This window comes from Cheilinus undulatus, linkage group 19 (assembly GCF_018320785.1).
Source record: "Cheilinus undulatus linkage group 19, ASM1832078v1, whole genome shotgun sequence".
Classification (NCBI taxonomy): Eukaryota; Metazoa; Chordata; class Actinopteri; order Labriformes; family Labridae; genus Cheilinus; species Cheilinus undulatus.
The window spans coordinates 24,707,624-24,726,630 of record NC_054883.1 but is presented as its reverse complement, the minus strand read 5'-3'; the positions used below and the strand labels follow the sequence as shown (position 1 = coordinate 24,726,630).

Below are 19,007 nucleotides of genomic sequence, written 5' to 3'. Positions count from 1 at the left end.
CATTGATGATGTGCATGCATATGAAGAACAAATTTTGTCCTTTACACCTCAAATAGGTCTCCTCCTCCAAGCCACCTCATGGTTCCTCGTCCAGCTTCTCAGAGTCTACTCCTCATCTGATCCTCCATCTTTCATCAGCACCACCACCAGGGTCTAAACTCCATTGGGGGTATCCTATGCCTGCAGTTTGCCTCACTACGATGAAGTCTCATTGCCATAGACATTGAACATTTCTCTATAATTAAAATCTTTAAGCCTCTCCTGATTGAAATGTTCTCTATTTCACTACACTAGTGACAGCCATTGCTATTGGCCCCCAGTGCAACTAAACCCCACCTGTAGCTACCAACTCATTTTCCTCAACTGATGCTGATTGGTCAGATCTTTTCTCAGAGATGGCACAAACGTTGCAGATCGAAGCTTTGCAAGATGGATTTGCCTGATGAGAGACATGGAGTCTGGCCCATGCATCTGCTTTGGAAGGTTAGGTTTTACGATGTTTGCTAACAAAATAAAGTGAAAAGATAATAAGAAGTTGATTCAATTGAGAGATCAAGCCTAAAAAGCCATGATATTCATTTGATACTGAGCATGAAAAGTCTTCAAAAGAAATGTGATAAGGGAATGATTTGGAATAAACAGCTTAGAAAGTTCAAATGTTGAGATAATGATATTAAACAGCTGCAAAGACAGCTAAATAGGTCTGCTTTGATTGAAAACTGCTCAAAAAAGTGAAAAAACATACACAAAAATATTTTAAAGATCATGTCAAAAGAGTAGAAATAGATAGCTTCAATTTATGGATAAAGTATCAAATCTGCTGGCTCAAAATCACAGATGAACACCTAAAAATGCTGCATAAATGAAGGGTTAAAGGTCTACAATCCTTTACCTACACATGTACTGTTATAGCGAGCTAATAATCAGATTCATCATCTGTTTCTGCAGAAATTTGGTGCACGTTTTGACCTTCTTATTGCCCCTGTTATGTATGAAACACCAGAGAGTGAATGAGTTACAAAGAGAGCTACAGCACTGTCACAGTTTGGAGAAAGTGTCACACAAGCCTCCAGTTTCTGATCCACTTAAAGGATGCACGCACACACAGAAACACACACCGGTACTAGCGGATAATCCTGATGCAAGCATGTGCATGTAAACAATTCAGCCATGCTCTGCTCATAGAAACTTCAGCAGCGCCCACAGCTGCTGCTGCAGGGCCCGGACCGTCCGTTAAGGGGCCGGTCTCCCGTTACACACACAAAATAAACACAGCGAATACCCACATCCTCCTCGCCCAACAACAGTACTGCAACTGTTTCTCATGTGACAGAGGGGTGGGGGGGCTGTGAGCGGAGGGAGGGAGTGGCGTGGAATAGCGTGCGAAGACCTAATACAACGTTTCAGGCCCAGATGGGTCACATCAGAAGCCCGCAATCAACAAATTTAGTCCTGCCAAGTTTACACGCTTTACACGTCAAAAAGAGAAACCTGTTTCCTCTTTTATCCCCCCCCCCCATGATTCTTTTTACTGCCTGCCACGGCTTATAATTACTAATTACTATGACTGCTTTTTCCACTGTGCAGGAGAGGAGAGAAAATGAGAGGAGCTCAGTAGGATGAAGACTAAACAACAATGGTTTTTCTCCTGACATATTAGCATTTTATTAAGAGGGTCACAGGTCAATCTGATGCTTTGTCTTTGCTCTTAATAAGAATTTTAGATCAGCAGCAGGAGCTCAGATAAAGCACAGTCAGCCGATCCATTTCTTCAGTGACACCAGTGATTATTAGCAGCATCTCAAAGCCATTTAGAGCTGCCAAAACACCTTTGTCCCTGTCCAAAACTGTTAGGACGAGCCCAGAGGACACCTGGAGCGAAACTTAAGACGGACGGCTTCCTGTAGCGTTCACAGCGGGGATGTTTAAACAGAGCTGATGATATCACGGCCTCTGGAGGGATAGAGAGCCAGATAACCAAATTATCAGTGACAAATCACACACATGCATGCCTGAATCTGCACAAACACAGAGAGGACGAGGCGTACAGATGCAGAGGAGATCTCTGCCATGGCAGTGTGTGGTCTCGTCATTCAGCCTTTGTTTCCACTGTGGCCTCTCATCTTTAAATAGCCGGCTATAATCTGTCCATTCAAGCACACACATCCAGTTTCAGACCGAGTTTTATTCACTGTGCAGTTTATACCCACTGATGTGAGCGGGCCGGCACTGAGCATGAGACGATGGAGACTCAAAGGTTATCTGGTATTTTTAAATCTGGGCTTTCTTCATCTTCAAACATGGCCAAATGAAAAAGCACTGCTGTGGCGAATAAGAGACCACAACTAAGATTTCAAGGGCAATTCTGGCAGTTTTAAACTCAGGCTTTCTAAAGGAATACATATTCCAGGGTTTGAATGACTAAAAGGTATGAAATGATCTCTTCTAATCAGGCTGTACTGGCTGCAACAAAATCCCTTGGTTGATTCATCTACTAAATGAAGCCTAGCGTTAATTTATACAGGACACAGTAGTCCTATGACCAGCCATGGTCAGCTGATCCCAATTATCACATCCCAGCTCTCACAGCCAATCACCCTCTCTCAACACAGCGGTGTATTTAAATGATGTACTTCTCACTAATCCCTGCTTCATTAATACTGATGCACCATGCCGCTGCTGCTGGCAAAGCTTAACCTCCTCCACCCCAGCTGCCCACATCTGGAGTTCTCCATTGCTGCATGACGTCATTTGCAAAGAACCTATAACGGTGATAATCTGTCTCCTACGTTTAAGTCAATGCAGCGTTCATTTAAATTATTAGCATTTTAGTCTATTTCATTGGTTTATTTGGCAGGGACAGATGCAGTTGTCTGTAGTAAATTTAACAACCAGTTTCCAATGCACTGGGCCACAGCCTTTATAGCTAAATCTAATTTTCAATTTCCAAAGCCTGTGTGGTACATCGGATTGAATCTTAAAGTAAAGATCAGAAAATTATCTCCTGCACTGAAGGGATATTTCGGTTTTCTATCACTGTGAGAGCAGGGAGAGGTGCTAAGTTGAGTCCAGCTGCTGCACCGCTTCAGTAGCTAAAACTACAGTGCGCATTAAGAGACAAAATAGCATGTGATTAAAGAATGTAACATATAAATGACAGCCCTAGTTTTTACAGTTTTCATGTTCGATTTTATAGCCTTGTTGTTTTTAGCTGTGCAGCAGAAATAGATTTGCATTGGATAAGATAAAAACCTAAATGTACAGAAATGTTCCAGATTGATGATGTCAGAGTATAATTAAGGAAAAGAGGCTGCTATTCCTGCCTTTAGCCCATAACTGAATGCTTTAATTGGTGTTACTGTGAGGTAGGGATTTAAAAAACTGAAGTCACTGCCTCCAGTCATCAGGACCTGGTTAAGGATGGCTACATACCATCTTGCAATTCAGGCATTATTTCCATGGCTCCTTAAACCCTAAAAGCCTGTCTACAGAAGACCAACAAAGAAGAGGTTGAAGGGGAAAAAAGGCTGGAATCCTTTCTGTGGGATATTAAAAAGAAATTTGGAAAGCACTGAGGAGATAAAGAGAATCCAGGGTGGGAACTGTCATAAAACGAGCAGAGAACGAGATTCAAAGTCTTTTTCCCACCGGACAATAAAACATGAAAAAGTATGTGTTAGGAGGAAGCAGAAATCCTCTGTGGCTCCGCTGTGCTGTGAAGGAGACTCTCACAGATCCAGATGTGTCTCAAACATGCTTCAAGTTTCACTGTTAGATGAGCGAGTCTCACTGAAGACGACTGAGGACTGAATGAAACCTGATGAGGGATGGATGGTGTTCAGCTCAGACAGATGGTTCACAGATGAGAGGCACAGGGATGGGTCGAGCCATGATTATACAGTTATCTTTTTAAGAATAATAGAAGACAACATCCACCCAATTACCCTGTTTTTTTACTGATTTTAGAGCTAACACAAAGAGGATGGGTGCATTTTAACTCCACCAGCATATGTCTGATTGCACATGCCTTCAGTCCTCAGCATTTCTACACATTTAAGAGAATTAATACCAAACATTTTTGGCTTTTCTTGCTTTAACCTGCACTTTCTTTTAGATGCACGCCAGCCTGAATCATGAGGATCTTAATGTAATCTTTTTGCATGATAACGGTGCATTTTTTTTTGGCTCCTCTGTATTTGAGGAAAGCATGAGCACACACACTCAGAGGAGATTGTAACATCTACCTCATTTCAACACTTCCCCAATGTGAAAGCCAGCCTGACATCACCTCTCCTCTTTCCTGCCTCTCTTCCTGCCTCCCTTTCCTCCCCCTTCCTCCCCTCCCCCTGTTTGACGGTCGCAGCTTCTCCCTGTCTAAACATTTACTCTCATTGTGCCACAATAGTGAAATTCACTTCCGATCAGCAGCGCTGAATCACTGAGGCAGCGAGGAGTCTAGAAAACGAGGGGGGTGGGGAGATAAAGTGTTATTTGAGCTATAATCATCTGTGAAATCAGACATCAGAAATACTTTGTTTATCCCGGGGGGGGGGGGGTTAAGTAATTACAGTTGCTGTTAAACACAATAAAGTAGTAGGGAATATAGGAATAAAAACAAAACAAGAAATAAAGCTGTGCACAAAAAGGAGAGCACTGCAGAGATGGCACCATATGGAAAAAGGTGCAACAAACTGCAGATGGACGCTTAAATTGTTTATCTGCATATTTCTAATCTGCATAATGAAATGCATTATGCAGATTAGAAAATGAGCATTATAAAAAACACGCAATGATAAAAATGTAAAAAAAAAATGATTTAAAAAGCACATTCAAGCATACTGTGTAAGGGTTTAATAAATATTGAAACAAAATCCCAGAATGAATATTAGCCATTAAGATCCTCATTTAAGATGAAAAAATAACAAACAAGGACTGAAAACCAATAAAGATGATAAAAATCAGGAAATACTCTCTGATTAAAGTATTATGGGACCAGACGGAGAGAAAACACAGATTTATACAAACTTATTTCCTCAAAATGCAACAGATGACCGCCTTGGGATCGTAAACTCTGTTCATAAAGGATTTAATTTAATTTAATTTAAATTCATTTTGACATTGAAAAAGCAGACAGACAGAACAGGGTAGTATTTAATTCTAACATTCAATGAATATTCAAGTCAAGAAAACTTCATTCATATAGCCGATTTAGAAACAATAAGGGTTGACCAAAGTTTGTCATACAGAATTATGGTAAAATCTGTTGGGATAAAATCCAAACTAGAATTTAGGGATGCACAGAAGGACTGGTTTATTATCTGCCAATACCGGCCCTTTAGGCACACTTTAGCCACTGGGAAATGATGTGGGACACTTATCTGTTTCATCATACTTATTTAACGCTGGCCTGAAGCTCACAAACAGCTGATTCAGAGAAGAGATTTATTATCAGGCAGACATGACCTGTTGTTTTTACGGTCAAACGAGAGAAAATAATGGCATTATGAGGCAAGTGTTAAGGTCTTTGCACACCGGGTCGGTTGTTTTTATCTGCATTTTTTCAGGTTCCTAATCTGTGAAAAAAAAAAAAAAAAAAGTCACACACTTGAAACTTGCACAGAGTACTTTTATTTGTATTCACTGCAAAAATTCGTAGAATGTGGCAAAGTGTTTTGTACTCTGATGAAAATAAGCAGTGAGGATGAGCCTGTGGCTCTGTCCAAAGGGGTGAATACTTTTCATTAGCACTATGAAAATGAATTTGCAGGACTCTGTGCAGGACTGTTCTTGTTTGAAAGATATTAAATAAATCTGAAACCGCTAGGAATCTGCTGCTCATTTATCATTAAAAATGCAACTTCGTCTGCTCTGAAAACTCACTTGTATCCATGCATCACTGATGAAATGTTGCATAACTAAAACATGACAGGTAAATGAAAGACTGATGGAGTTAATAAGCCGTAGCTGCATCTTTGTACCTTTTATTTTTCTTGACTTGGAGCCAAAAAGGCTGTTTGAAAAGCTGCCAACTGGAACATGAGCTGTTACTTCATTGTAGAACTGTTTTTTAATCCAACACAGGCTGGATGCACATTTAAATCTGGGGTGTAACCACAAGCCATCAGGGGAGAATGAAGGCATCTGATTGGTTGCTCAGGTGATGGTTAGTGTGCATCATGTGTGATTTCATCTGATCAGTGTCAGGTATGACAGCTCTGCATCCTCCAGACGTGCACGTATGTTTTGCTGTGCGTGTCCGAGTGATTCCACCTGATCAGCGTTAACCATGTCAGCTCTATATCCTAAAGGTGTGTGTGTTTGTTAGTGTGTGTGTGTGTGTGTGTGTGTGGAGGAGAGTGCTGGGATTCCCTAAAGCGTGTTCAGTAAATCCTCGACCGGCACGGATTCCCAAGCATCGCGTGCAGCTGGGTGGGACTCCCGAGATAAGCCCCGCCTCTGCACATATACACACAAACACACGCACATATAAATACAGTAGACAACAGCTCATAGCAGTGGCTGGTGTGAGCCAGTGTCGTGGGAGGGTTAATGGATTTCAACCATTTATTCACCTGTCAGCCCCATTAAATCCACCGCTGGTCGTTCCGTGACCAAACGAGACCTCTTATCTCTGTATCAGCCCCCGTCTGGTTAACCTCAACCCCGATGTGTGTGTGTGTGTCAGAGGGAATGCACATCCCATGTTTGCTGGAGGCACAGCGGCTGGAAACACAGAACGATACTCATTGCATGTAAATATAAAAGCATGATCCGATTTACCTGCCTGCAGCACCTGAAGATTAATGTGTCTCCAGAGTTAAAGAGCAGTTTTTCATCTTTTCGCCTCACACTTTAGAGAGGTTTCGCTCGCAGTGTGGGTGGTCAGTCTGCAAGAGATCCCAGCACTGACAAGAAAAACCAGTCCTCTGTCTGTGTGTGGTGGGTGAGAGTGCAGCCTATTATGGTCGACCGAATCAAAACATGTCATTGCTGAGAAATTGTCCACCTCCAAACTATTTTCATCCTGCAGAGCTGATTCTACTGTAACCGAGCAGATAAACAGAGTCCCATTCCTGCTTGGATTGATGAAATATCTGCAGCTGAAACTTTACTTTTAATTTGAGGAGTGTTAACATCTTTCACAGTCTGTTTTAAGTAGGAATGTTTCTGTGCAAGGCATGCATATATTTGCATTGAAGAGGCCTGCAGTATAGAAGAAATATCTTTCAACAGGACTCTAATGAAACTTAACAAGCTGCTGGAGCTGCAGGCTGAGGACTGATTTGGTCTCTGCACAAGCAGTATTCTGAATGACCTGCAAAATGCATGAGTGAAAGTGCATTTTTACAATGTCTACACTGAGGTTGCAACTCAAATTATTTTCATTAAATGTGAGTAGTTCTTAGCCTTTTTCTTTCTGTTTCTTCCATAATTTATGTTCTATTCTTGCTGTGATCTCCTCTGCAATGATTGAAAGTATCATACTTTTTCCTTTTTGTATCATTCCCCTTCTATTTTGTGTCAACCTTGCAAAGCGAAAGGATTAGCAAGATTCCATTTATGTCATCAGGTAGATCAATCTTGCAAAACTTAGAGATGAAACATTTGTTTCCAGAAAATGGACATGCCAAGTAGTCATTTTAAGGAGAAAGAGGGGGTAGCTACAGGTGTGGTTTAGTTGAACTACAAGTCTGTAAACATGAAGTTTATGCCAAAACAAAGAAAGACACAGAAACTTGATTTTTAGAGTACCGTTAATACACAAAGATATCCAAATGGTATTAAAATATTCTCAAAGTGGGGTTGGCTGCAGGGACTGAACTATACAGCTGAAGTTGCAGGCAACAGTTATGGTTTTTAGCTATCCATGGGGTTAGATGATAAAAAAAAACTTGCTGAGGCCGGTCAGGAGAAGAGAAAAACATATTTTAGGGTAAAGAATGCTTTTATTTTCTTGATTTTTATTGCCTACTTCTGTACTATAGCTACATCCACTGGCAGCAGCCATTGCTACCCTCTCCCAGTACAACTAACCCCACCCGCAGCTACTGCCTCATTCTCCTCAAATGATACTGATTGCTCAGGTCCTCGTTACTAGTTCAGATTGTAGCGTTGCAAGATGGATCTACCTGATGACAGGAATCTGGCAGATCCATCTGCTCTGCAAGGTTGATATTCGTTAATGTTGTATCTTGAAAATGCATGAAGGGACTTTCTTCACAAATGTCTGTTCTGATCAAACTGATTTGATTTTGGAAGTCATAGGTCAAAGGTCAATGTCACTGGACCTCATCTTTATCCCTTGCTGTGAAGGCAGTAACTCAAGAATGACTCAAGGGATTTTCTACACAAATGTCCACTCTGACTCAGGGATAAACTGCTTACATCTATGAAGTACAAGGCCAAGGACAAAACCACTCCAGTCTTTCCTCTTACCCACCACTGTAGTTCACTGTATACTCTGCAGAGACGTTAAATCAGCAGGCGCTAGTTGTAGTTTTCAGTAGAGTGGTGGCATTAAAATTGGTGATATAATATCTGTGCCTAGCTCACCAAATACACTATATATATTTAAAATAATAATTAAAAAAACTAAAAAAAAACAGAGACCATGTGGAGAAATACAGTGACTGACATGCACCCACTCATCTAGTAGTACAAATAAAAGATAAAAGCAAACTTTTCAGACAGAATTACTCACTGGCTTCAAATTAGAGACACAGTGCTGCTCAACCTGCCTCACTTCAGGTTATCAAAACTTTCATTATGTCAGTATTTTGTTTATGTTTTATTATGATGATTATGATTCTTTATTGAAAGAGGAGCAAAGAACCCCACTGAAAGCTTTTCTTGACAGGTGATGTTTTGCACTTCTCCCGACTGAAACTACAACAATGTCTGCCTGCAGAGAAAACATTACTTGATGGAGCTGTGCATGTCTACTATCTCATTTAGTCCTCCCCCTTCCCAAACACTTTATGTGGAAGGTTTTCAGATGAACATTAAAAAACTATCTAACATTGAAAAACTTTCTTCACACTGTCTAGATTGCACAAAAAATTGGAAAAGTGTCTAAATATTGCTAGTGTTTGGTACAAGCTGGACTGTGCACGTTTGCTTACCATATTGGATTGTTAAAAACAAGAAATTACTCATTATAGGGTGTTAATTGCCAGGAAATGATTAAAAAAAGGCATCCATGTTGATAGATTTTCACTAGAATTGTATGGAAGTTTAAATTCTGTTATTGTGACAACTGCCATGTACAGTGCACCAGTGTTTACATGTGTCCATGTGTGAAGCATTGATGTTTAAACCTGAAATCATTACAACATGTGATGCACAACACCTGTGCAAACAGCACTATAAAGACTGGTCTTGTTTTCACGGACTGACCCTTTAATTAGGCTTTAATTGGACCATAGCTCCCACAGTGAGGACAGAGAGACACGGGCAGGCAGCTGTGGAGCCGAGCAGACACAGAGGAGAGAAGAATGACTTTTGCCTCTCAGTAATTATCATTTTACATCATGACGCAGGATGTGTTAATAGAGGAGGGTATTTATGTGGAGATAAATAAGCTGAGGGTGTAAGGTGAGGAGGCTGTCAGCACACACACACACACACACACACCTCCATACCCCCAAAATACTTCATGATTTACAAACCGCATCTGAGAAGTTATGCAATGTTCAAACATGTGGCCGGTATTGAAAACAAACCGTGGCACGCAACGGCAGCGAGGTCATTTCGTACACTGCTCTACTCTCTCTCCCCATTCTCTGTGAACCTCACTCGCCCGCTCTCTCTCTTATCCCCGGAGGAGCACTTGTGCAGCTCACAGGGAAAGCGGTCAGACATTATTAGCTCAATATCAAGTCACTGAGTTTTTCCTGACATAAGTTGAGGCCTTAAATAGACTTAACGCTGCAGAGGGACACGCGATGTCTTCTACTTTTAGAGCCATTGATGAGAACAGGAGAGATGAACAGTAGTGAACAGAAAGAAGGATGAGAGGAAAAATGGCAATATAACACAATTAAATGGCACTAATCCAGATGATCTGATAGAGATAGAGCAAAGCATGTAGGTCATGGTTGATAAGAAACATGTGACAGCTGCTTTGAGGTGCTGTATGCTGTGTTATAGTCATGTAATCGCTGACACACAGAGGGCTGTCTTTCAATTTTACACCTAAGCCCTGATTATTGAACTCATTCCTTTTTTGTCCAAACCCTTTACAGACATCCTCATATCCCCCTCAAAAGTTAGATATTATTTTGCTTTTTCCAGGTTCTTGGGAATATTGACCCTGCACTCTGTTATTTATGCAAAGTTAACTTGAGGGGCAAATATATGTCCAATCAAACTACTAACCACTAAAAGCTGTTGTTTTTGATACTGACAGACTCATATTGTAATTCAAAGGGTCTAACTACATAGACCTCCTTTGGGTTGAGAAAGCCCACCTTCAGTCTTTGCAAAGTCATTTAAATATTGAGCCGCTGTCTGACGTTGGTTCTTCTGTATTATTGTGCTGGGAAAAAATGGCACAAACCTTTTCCCACCAAAGGAGCACAACAACATTCACAAAACCTACCTAAAAAACAGAGGCAGACCACCAACTCCTTCACCACACAGTTGCACGAATGGTGGCTGGCTGTAGCTTCATTAGCTTAGCTAAAGCTAACATATCTATGCTAGCTCTGTAATTACTGTAACAATCAAAACCAATGCAGCTAAGTTAGCTTTAGCAACATGACCTTTAGAGATAAAGCCAATTTAGCTAGGCATCTATGTAGCTAACCAAGCTGCTTTGAGAGCCTGGCTTTAGCTACATTAGCTATGGAACTCCGTTATCTACGGCTAAATTACCTTAAGCAGTGTGAGCTGTTGCAACATGAGCTTTCGTAAACGTAGCTAAAGTTAATTTAACTATCGACGTAGCTAACACAGCTGTTTTGTGAGCTTAGCTTTATTTACATGAGCTACATAGCTTTGTTATCTATAGCTGAATTACCTTAAGCAAGTCGAGCTCTAGCAACTTAAGCTTTAGCAATTTGAGTGTAGAAATTTTAACTGAAGCTTTATACTTACATACTGCTTTGTGAGCTTTTAAGCTACATTAGCTATGTAGCTACATAGCTTCTTTATCTATAGCTAAGTTAACTTAAGCAATGTGAGATAGCAAACCTAGCTAAAACAAAATTAGCTATTTAACGTAGATGTGTTGATTATATAGCTGCTTTGTGAGCTTAGCTTTAGCTATGTTAATTATGTAGGTATCTTCGCTACATTGTTGATACAGCTTAGGGAGGTACATAAGCACCATGCTGCATTAGAGTGTCTTCATGTAGAATGAGCTCTTCTTCTTAGTAAGGAAACTGCTTATTTAATGTTTTGTAATCAGGATTTGCAGGTCAGGGTTTTTATCCAAATATCCTTAAGAAGTTTAATCCAACTTTAGTTCAAAAGTTTTAGCGTGTATTTCAATTCTGTGATTTTTTTGGCGTCAGAGATAAGTAGCCTGCAGCCAGACTGTCTTGAGTTAATTATCTACTTAAATAACCAACACAGACAAGAGCATGGTAATCTTCATATGCAGACATTACATATTAAGCTGTTTTATCTCAATTAACGGTATTACACTATCTGATTGTGTTCCCCTCTGCACCCCTGCCAACCCCCTAAGGGCAGCACCCACGATTTAAAAAACACTGATTTAAACCACGACATTTAAAGAAAAACAGAATTCTCCTCTAAAGTATTGAGAAAGCAGTTTTGGGTCTGATAGGGGGGAACCGGCACAAAGGGCTGTTAATGGTAAAAATGTGGTTTTATGATTTGATTATACTAATCGTACGAGCCCAGTGTTATTATGCAATTTTATAGGCACTACATCTCCAATCTGGCTGCAGTGATTACTCTAAAATACCCAGAGGATGGTAATGCTACAAATCAGATGTGACGGTTGTTCCTAATTAGGGATGGAGTAGAGAGAGGAGGAATAAAGTGAGCTAGCGTTGAGTTCATTCACCTCCATGTCCTGGTTTGAATGATAAGGAGTCAAATATAAAGATCACTGTAGGGAAGTCATATGAGGATGTTTGAAAATTACTGTGAAGTACAGTCTAAAGTTCTAATCCAAGCTCTAACTATTCAGACATTATTTGTGGATATGTTGGAAATCTGAACATGATCTGACTCTGTCTTCATGTTTAGAGGTGTTAAATTAAAACAGAGCAGCATATGTAAATGCATTGTTCTGGGTGTGTGTTTTTGTGTGTCACACGTGTGTGTACATGCTGACAGCTTCCTGTGGGGCAGCAGAGGGAAACTGTACCATTGTGTTTGTGTGTTTCGACACCTCCTTCCTCAGCAGCATCTCCACCTTAACGGACACACAACAGGAAGAAGTGGGTTTTTCTTTTGAACTTCTGACTACCTTTAAAGGTGATCGCCTCTGGGTGTTACTCAAAAACAAAACGAATTATTGGAGAGATTCCTCAAATCCTTCCCTCCTCCTAATTTAATTCATTTGAACAGATGTTCTGAAGAATCCTGCTGCACTTAACAAGCAAAATAGTCACGTTTTAACATCTTTAAAACTATTTTAGTCCTAATGCTGCACCATTTTTGTGAGTTTTCTGTTTAAATTAGGCACTTTAACTACATTGACAAAGGTGGTCAAATCCTAGGTATAATTCCTGAGACAAGCATAGACGAGAGGAGTAAATCCATCAAAAACTGCCAACAAATGCTGTCTACATTGTGCAGCACCTTAGGCAAAGTATCCGTGCAAGAGTGCAGGAGTTTGTTTTTTAGTAAAACTGCCTGCAGAAGGCTTTTACCTGTGCCATCATGGTACTGATATTATTTGATTTTGATAGAATCATATAAAAGTCTCGATGCTGGTGTCACAACAACCACAGTATGGGCTGTTTTCGAAGCTACAGCTGTGAATAAGAGGGCTAGCTTCTATTAACAGCTCAGTCCAGCTGTATTGGATTTGGCAGAGTGTAAACCTCAGTACCTGAAGCCAAAAAAAGTCACCTGAGATAGTCGTACGATCACCCTAACGCTTTGTTTTAACCTTAATCCCTTAATCTGTAATGCAAGAGTGAAAAATCCAATTAGAAAACAAGCAGTAAGAGATCAGTGATTTGCACAAGGAACAGTTTTATTTTGGAAAAATATAGGCAACACATTTCTGCAAGTAGACTGTGCAGAAGTTTGCATGCAGTTTCTTGTCATTGTAATCTGTTCTGGCCAAGGTTCTGGAAGAAAACTCAGATTAAAGCCGGACTGGAGTTCACCAAAAGGCACATGGGAGACTCCATGATCAAGTGGAAGAAAGGTCTTTGGTCTGATGACACCAAAATGAGACAAAATGCTGTTTGGCTGCTGCACATCACAAACACACCATCCCCACTGAAGCACGGTGGTGGCAGCATCATGCTGTGGGGATGCTTCTCAGCATACAGCCCGGGAAGGCTTGGAAAGATAGAGGGTAAAATGAAGCAGCAAAACACAGGAAAATCCTGGATGACAATCTTATTCAGTCTGCAAGAGAACTACAGCTTGGGAGAAGAATTATTTACCTGTATGACAATGAGCCCATGTATACAGAGAAAGCTACACAGAAATTGTTTAAAGACAGCAAGGTGAATGTTCTGTGGCAGAGTAAAAGCCCAGACCTCAATCCAATAGAGAATTTGTGACTGAGCTTAAAAAGTCCTGGACTGTTCAGGCCTGATCCCAACCTGACAGAGCTTGAGCGGTTTGACAAAGAAAAACAGAGTAAAATTTTAGTGTCCAGGCCTGATTGAGACAGGAAAATCATTGATTCTATTCTCAATTAAAATTTCTTCAGAGTACATTTATGATCCGTATTTTCATCCTGTGTTGTTTCATGACATCCTGCAAAGCTGCAGTGACTTCACAACAACGCTAGACTCATGCACACGGATCAAACTCCATGTGTTTCTTATGCTGAATGGTGGATACTTCACTCATTTGTCTCATGCAACTTTGATGCCATACTCTGCTGCAGAATCCAAGGAGGAAATCTTCCTCTTTATCAGGTCTGGTCACCAGATCCTCACTCTGTCGTGAGATGGACAAACACAAGAATCCTCTTTGGAGAAGCGTGAGCAGGTATCAAACATCCTCCGTGTGCCCCACAATGTACATACTGAATGACACTCCATTAAATTCATTCACCCACAATCCAAGTGGATGCAACAGCTGTGTAGAAGATGAATGGCTGCATGTAGTAGTAGCACGAGGGAATGATGGAGGATGCACATATGGAGGGAGAGGTGGATTGGCACGAATTTCCCATAATGTATTGCTTCCACAGGATGCCCTGCACGCTCAAAACAAGCCATAATTGGCCCAGATCACGCTCAGCCATTGGAACATACAGTCAAAGTGACAGGCAGAGCAGAGGGGGGAGGAGGGGGAGGGCAGGGGGAGATGGTAAGGCTTTGTGACAGAATGATTTTGCTGAAGAAGATGAACTGTAAATATTGACCCTGCGAGGAGGGCACAATGTGTGCATGGTAGTCTGTGTTTGTGCGTAGTATTGTTTCTCTGAACCAGCAGGGAGGCAACAAAACACACAACACCGCACACACAAACACACTAACACGCACAGTACAAGTTCTCCAGTGGTCTGGAAAATGCAGCAGCTATGACTCTTATTGAGGAGATAAACATCACGCTGGTTTTTGAACCGTCACAGAGGCTTTACTTCTTGTTTCAGAGCAGAATCTGCAGAGATCTTTTTGGACATGGAAGAGAAGGGAAAAACCCTTAAACCACACAAAGACATCACTTGATATCAGCAAAAATAAAGTCAGGATAAAAGAGAAGAGACAAGATCAGGCCGCACTGCATACGCGATAAGAGGTTTGGCATCTGTGTGCTCTTAAATCACCAACATTTAACATTTTCTTCCATTTCTGGCTTATAAATACATTTATTTCTTAGTTGTGAATTTATTTATATTCTACAGAAGCACTAAGAGGACATGCATTCATGCATTTCTGTTTAAAAATCTCTCAAAATGACATAGCATATCAGCAATTGACAGCAGAAGTAGTGGACAAAATCTGAGTGATTCCACCTACCTGATTTTTATTTTTACTGTAAAAATGCTCATTTTAACATGTGGTTGGCTCTGCTGTATGGGAGGATCCCACTTGATAATAACACAAGCATTTGACAGCTCACTGAAAGTGAAGCCAAAACATTTGGAGATCTCGTACCCTTACTATCCAGCTGCAGCCCCCGGTGTCACCTCAGTGATGCAAAGATAAGAAACTACAGAGATGAAAGGTAGGGAAATTGCGAAGACACGGTGAGCCACATTCAAAGTTAGAAACATGTTTGATAATTAGGGCTGTCAGTTTAATGTCATAATTGTGATGCAATTAAGGTCCATAATTAGCTCATTAACTTTTATTAAAACCATGATTAATCACATGCCTTTCAGTGCACTAAGGCTAAACTACTGCAGCGTCTCCCTGCAGCCACAGTGATGTAAAACAAGTCCACCGCTGCTCCTTCATGTCTCATTTTACTAACAGAAAGCTCTGAGGACATGTTAAAGTCATGTGCACCTTGTGGTACCAAACATTTAACTTTTTACTGTTTACCTTATAATCTTTGATCTACCTAGGGTTCCTTATTGTATTTCAAAATAAAAGCTGGAATCCAAACAGGAAGTTAAAATAGATAAATTGCTATTAACAAAGAAGATCTGAGATTTATTGGGAATGTAAGAAAGACAGCCCAGTTGATACCCAGTAGCCGCCCTAAGGACACAGCTAATGTTAGTACTCAGAAACTTCCTTTTACATACTGTAGACCTGGGCATTTGTAATGTGTTACAAGATAAATTATACTGAACCTGTAGTTTTAAGTTTCAGTCTTCTTTTGCTGACCTGTGTCAAACAGCTACTGAACACCGTATTTCCTGATGTTGTCCTTCACAATAAAAGCACTCAGGGAAAGCAACTACTACCGACTTTTATTGTGAAGGGTATTTCAGCAGTACCATGTTTTGCATTGATTTAACTCAGCTTTAGCAGCGATATCAGCAAGTTTACGCTACTAGAGTCGGCAGCTGCTTCCGTGACCTTGTTTATCACCACAGCTCACTTCTTTGAATCATCATGGACTTAAAACAAGTAAATCATTAGTTCAAACACAGCTGTTGTAATACGAGTCACTGCAGTGCTGGGCTAAAGACAAACCATCTTGAGGCCAGTTTGTATTGAAGCCCCAAGCAGGCAGACAGAGATGCTGTGCAACACTCGCTTCATGTTGCTGTTATTACAGACACTAAACTTTGGGAGGAGAAAACACTATTTACTTCATCTCTGTGCTTCACATTTCATACAAATGGTGATGTTTGGTCTCTTATCAGGCTGATCTTTGTCTGACTGAACTCAGATCAAGCTGCTCTCTGTCACATATCACCTTTTAATGCTTGCAATGGGATCGTTTATGGCAAGAATTTTACCCATGATGGTATTGGTACTGGTTGAATGTAACATTCATGGTTTGGTTCTAACTACAGACTGCTGTTTTTAACATCACTATATCATTTATGATTTGAATGCTAGGAACAATCAATTATTAGCTGACCCTTGAACATTTCTTTGTAATCCATCCGTATCAATTTCATGTAGCAGATATTATTCATGAGACATGCGGCTGACCTGACTGAAGGGCTGGCATGGTGGAGATGTTTGTCCGGAGATTTGAGGCTTGCTTCAACTCTGGATCTTTGCCTGGTGATAGGTTGAGAAAAAGTTAGTTCGAGATTGTATATTCAATATGGCCACTGCCATCAACATGCTTCAAAAGTCCCCTTCAGTAGCTAGATGGTTGGAATCACCAGGACTTTATCAATGTACTGTATATATATAAACATAGCCAACAGTCTGTGATTTAATAACATGTTAAAACCCAGGCTGGACTTTCTTGAAATCTTCAAGTAGTCCCTATTTTAAGTTTTAATGTCACTCTGTTTTGTCAAACTATACTAATTTCCCAGCCAACGGATCCTCTGAGTGCCCCCTACAGGCCTGGAGCACTTCTGGATTTGCAGTGTTTGTCTTAAAATGCAGATGTTTCATATATGCACCATAAAGGGGTGGGTTAGGGTTAGGGTTATGCTCATGCATTTGCAGCATACTTGATGTTAATGCAGTTATTTTGCCTTTTTGCTGCACATTTCTTTTATTTGCTTAGTTAATGCATTTATTTCCAACTTTTGCATTTGCATTTGAATCAAAGCTGTTTCTAAATTTGCTGCACATAATCCCCAATGTATGTAGTATTGACCATTGTGGATTGTTTTTCCTCATGGGCCACTGTAGTTTTTACACTGTAAGAAAGCACTGCTTAAAAAGAAGCATTTCTATTTTCTTCTGCAGCTGTGCAATGACAATAAAGGCATTCTGGCTCTTAGTTTGCCCATCACATATGTTTATAATTAGATGTATTTACAATGCAAATCCAAGTTACTGCACAGTTCTCTTGCTTTCCAAGAAACCTTACATTAATTCCTGCATGCAATGTTATACTGAATTTATGTTTTGCACAGTTCATCTTTGTTTTATAATACTGTACTTCCTCTTGGTGTTAGACCTGTGAGTGGAGCCTCAGGGTGTGGGACAGAGTGTAAAAGTGTGTATCTCACACCAAAAGTGTAAAAGTTGGCAGCCTGGATCCAAAACAAAGATCATGATTGTCATGTCAGAGACCCGTTCTTTCTCTCTCTCTCTCTCCTCTTCTCGTCCCTCCATCTTTCTCTGGGCTGTTGTCCTGGTGTGCCCTCCCTCCCTCCGTCATGCTGCTGTCCCTGTTGAGCGACTCATGCATGGATACAATGTGCTCCTCTGTGCTCTTTGAAGGCTAGCATTACTGCTCACACGCAATCCTCACCCAACACCGATACGTCTCTGCCCCTCCCTGCCTGCCTCTCTCCCTCGCTCTTTCAATCCTTTAGCTCTCCTTTCTTATATTCACCCTCTTTAAAAGGCACAGAGGGTTGACCTTGAGAGGCAGTTACAATTTCCACATCTACAGGAATTTGTGCAGCGAATTTCTGTTTTCCTAAAGTGAAGTTTAAACTAAAAATTTCAAGGAAGATATTTCCTACAGGGAGCATTAAATCTTCCAACACTGGAGTTACTTTTTGTTTAAATCTGCCCCAAGTGCAAAGGCCAAAGGGCACATGCCAGCTTGAATTACAATACATCCTCTTTTATCATTAAATGCTTGAAAAAATAAGCTGAATTCAACTAAAATAGCATGCAAAATGTTCCCAATCATTACTTTGTACCATTTCAAAACCTTTATACCACAGTGTTAGGTGTTAGAGTGTGATTTTGAAGGCATTAAAAGCCCTGAAAGTTGTGTAGAATATTGCATTAGCAGAAGAAAAGCATCATTTCATGGGGATTTGACACCTGTATTAATACTGAATATCATACAGATGATTTGATGATATTGTCAAGCATTTATAGAAGGAAATACTGATAAGTGGGAAAACTAATGACTAGAGTTGCCTCAATACCGGAATTTCAAACTTCTATATGATTTCACTAAAAATCATAAAATAAAGATGCTGTTTTAATTGCACAGCACCAAATCTAGAGGTGCAATGCATCCAATTTTTGGTCATTTCTAGAGATCAGGGGCCATCGTCTCTGAAATATCCAGCAAATGGGCCATTCCTTATTCTGACTTTTCCTTTTAATGCATGTGCCAAATCTTTGAAAAAGCGCTGAAAATCTCTCCTACATTGGCTGTAACAGTTTATTTTACATGCAGCTATAGTTAAGGTCATGTGTGACATGCCCCCAGTGCATTTCTTACATTATGAAGGTTACATACTAAAGTAAAGACTCTTATGAGGGGGGAATTTCATTATGAAACTAGCTTAATTTAACTTAAGCAACAATAATAGTGTATGGAAATGTGTAAGT

The 19,007-nt window shown here is 40.4% G+C and overlaps 1 protein-coding gene across 1 annotated transcript in view; it reads right to left on the bottom strand.

The window, feature by feature from the left end:
- The window catches only part of LOC121526995, a 135,173-nt gene that overhangs the window by 63,099 nt on the left and 53,067 nt on the right, over positions 1-19,007 (bottom strand). The window contains exon 4 of the mRNA XM_041813623.1: positions 16,731-16,802. Coding sequence (XP_041669557.1) covers positions 16,731-16,802 — 72 coding nt within the window. The remainder of the gene's footprint in view (positions 1-16,730; positions 16,803-19,007) is intronic.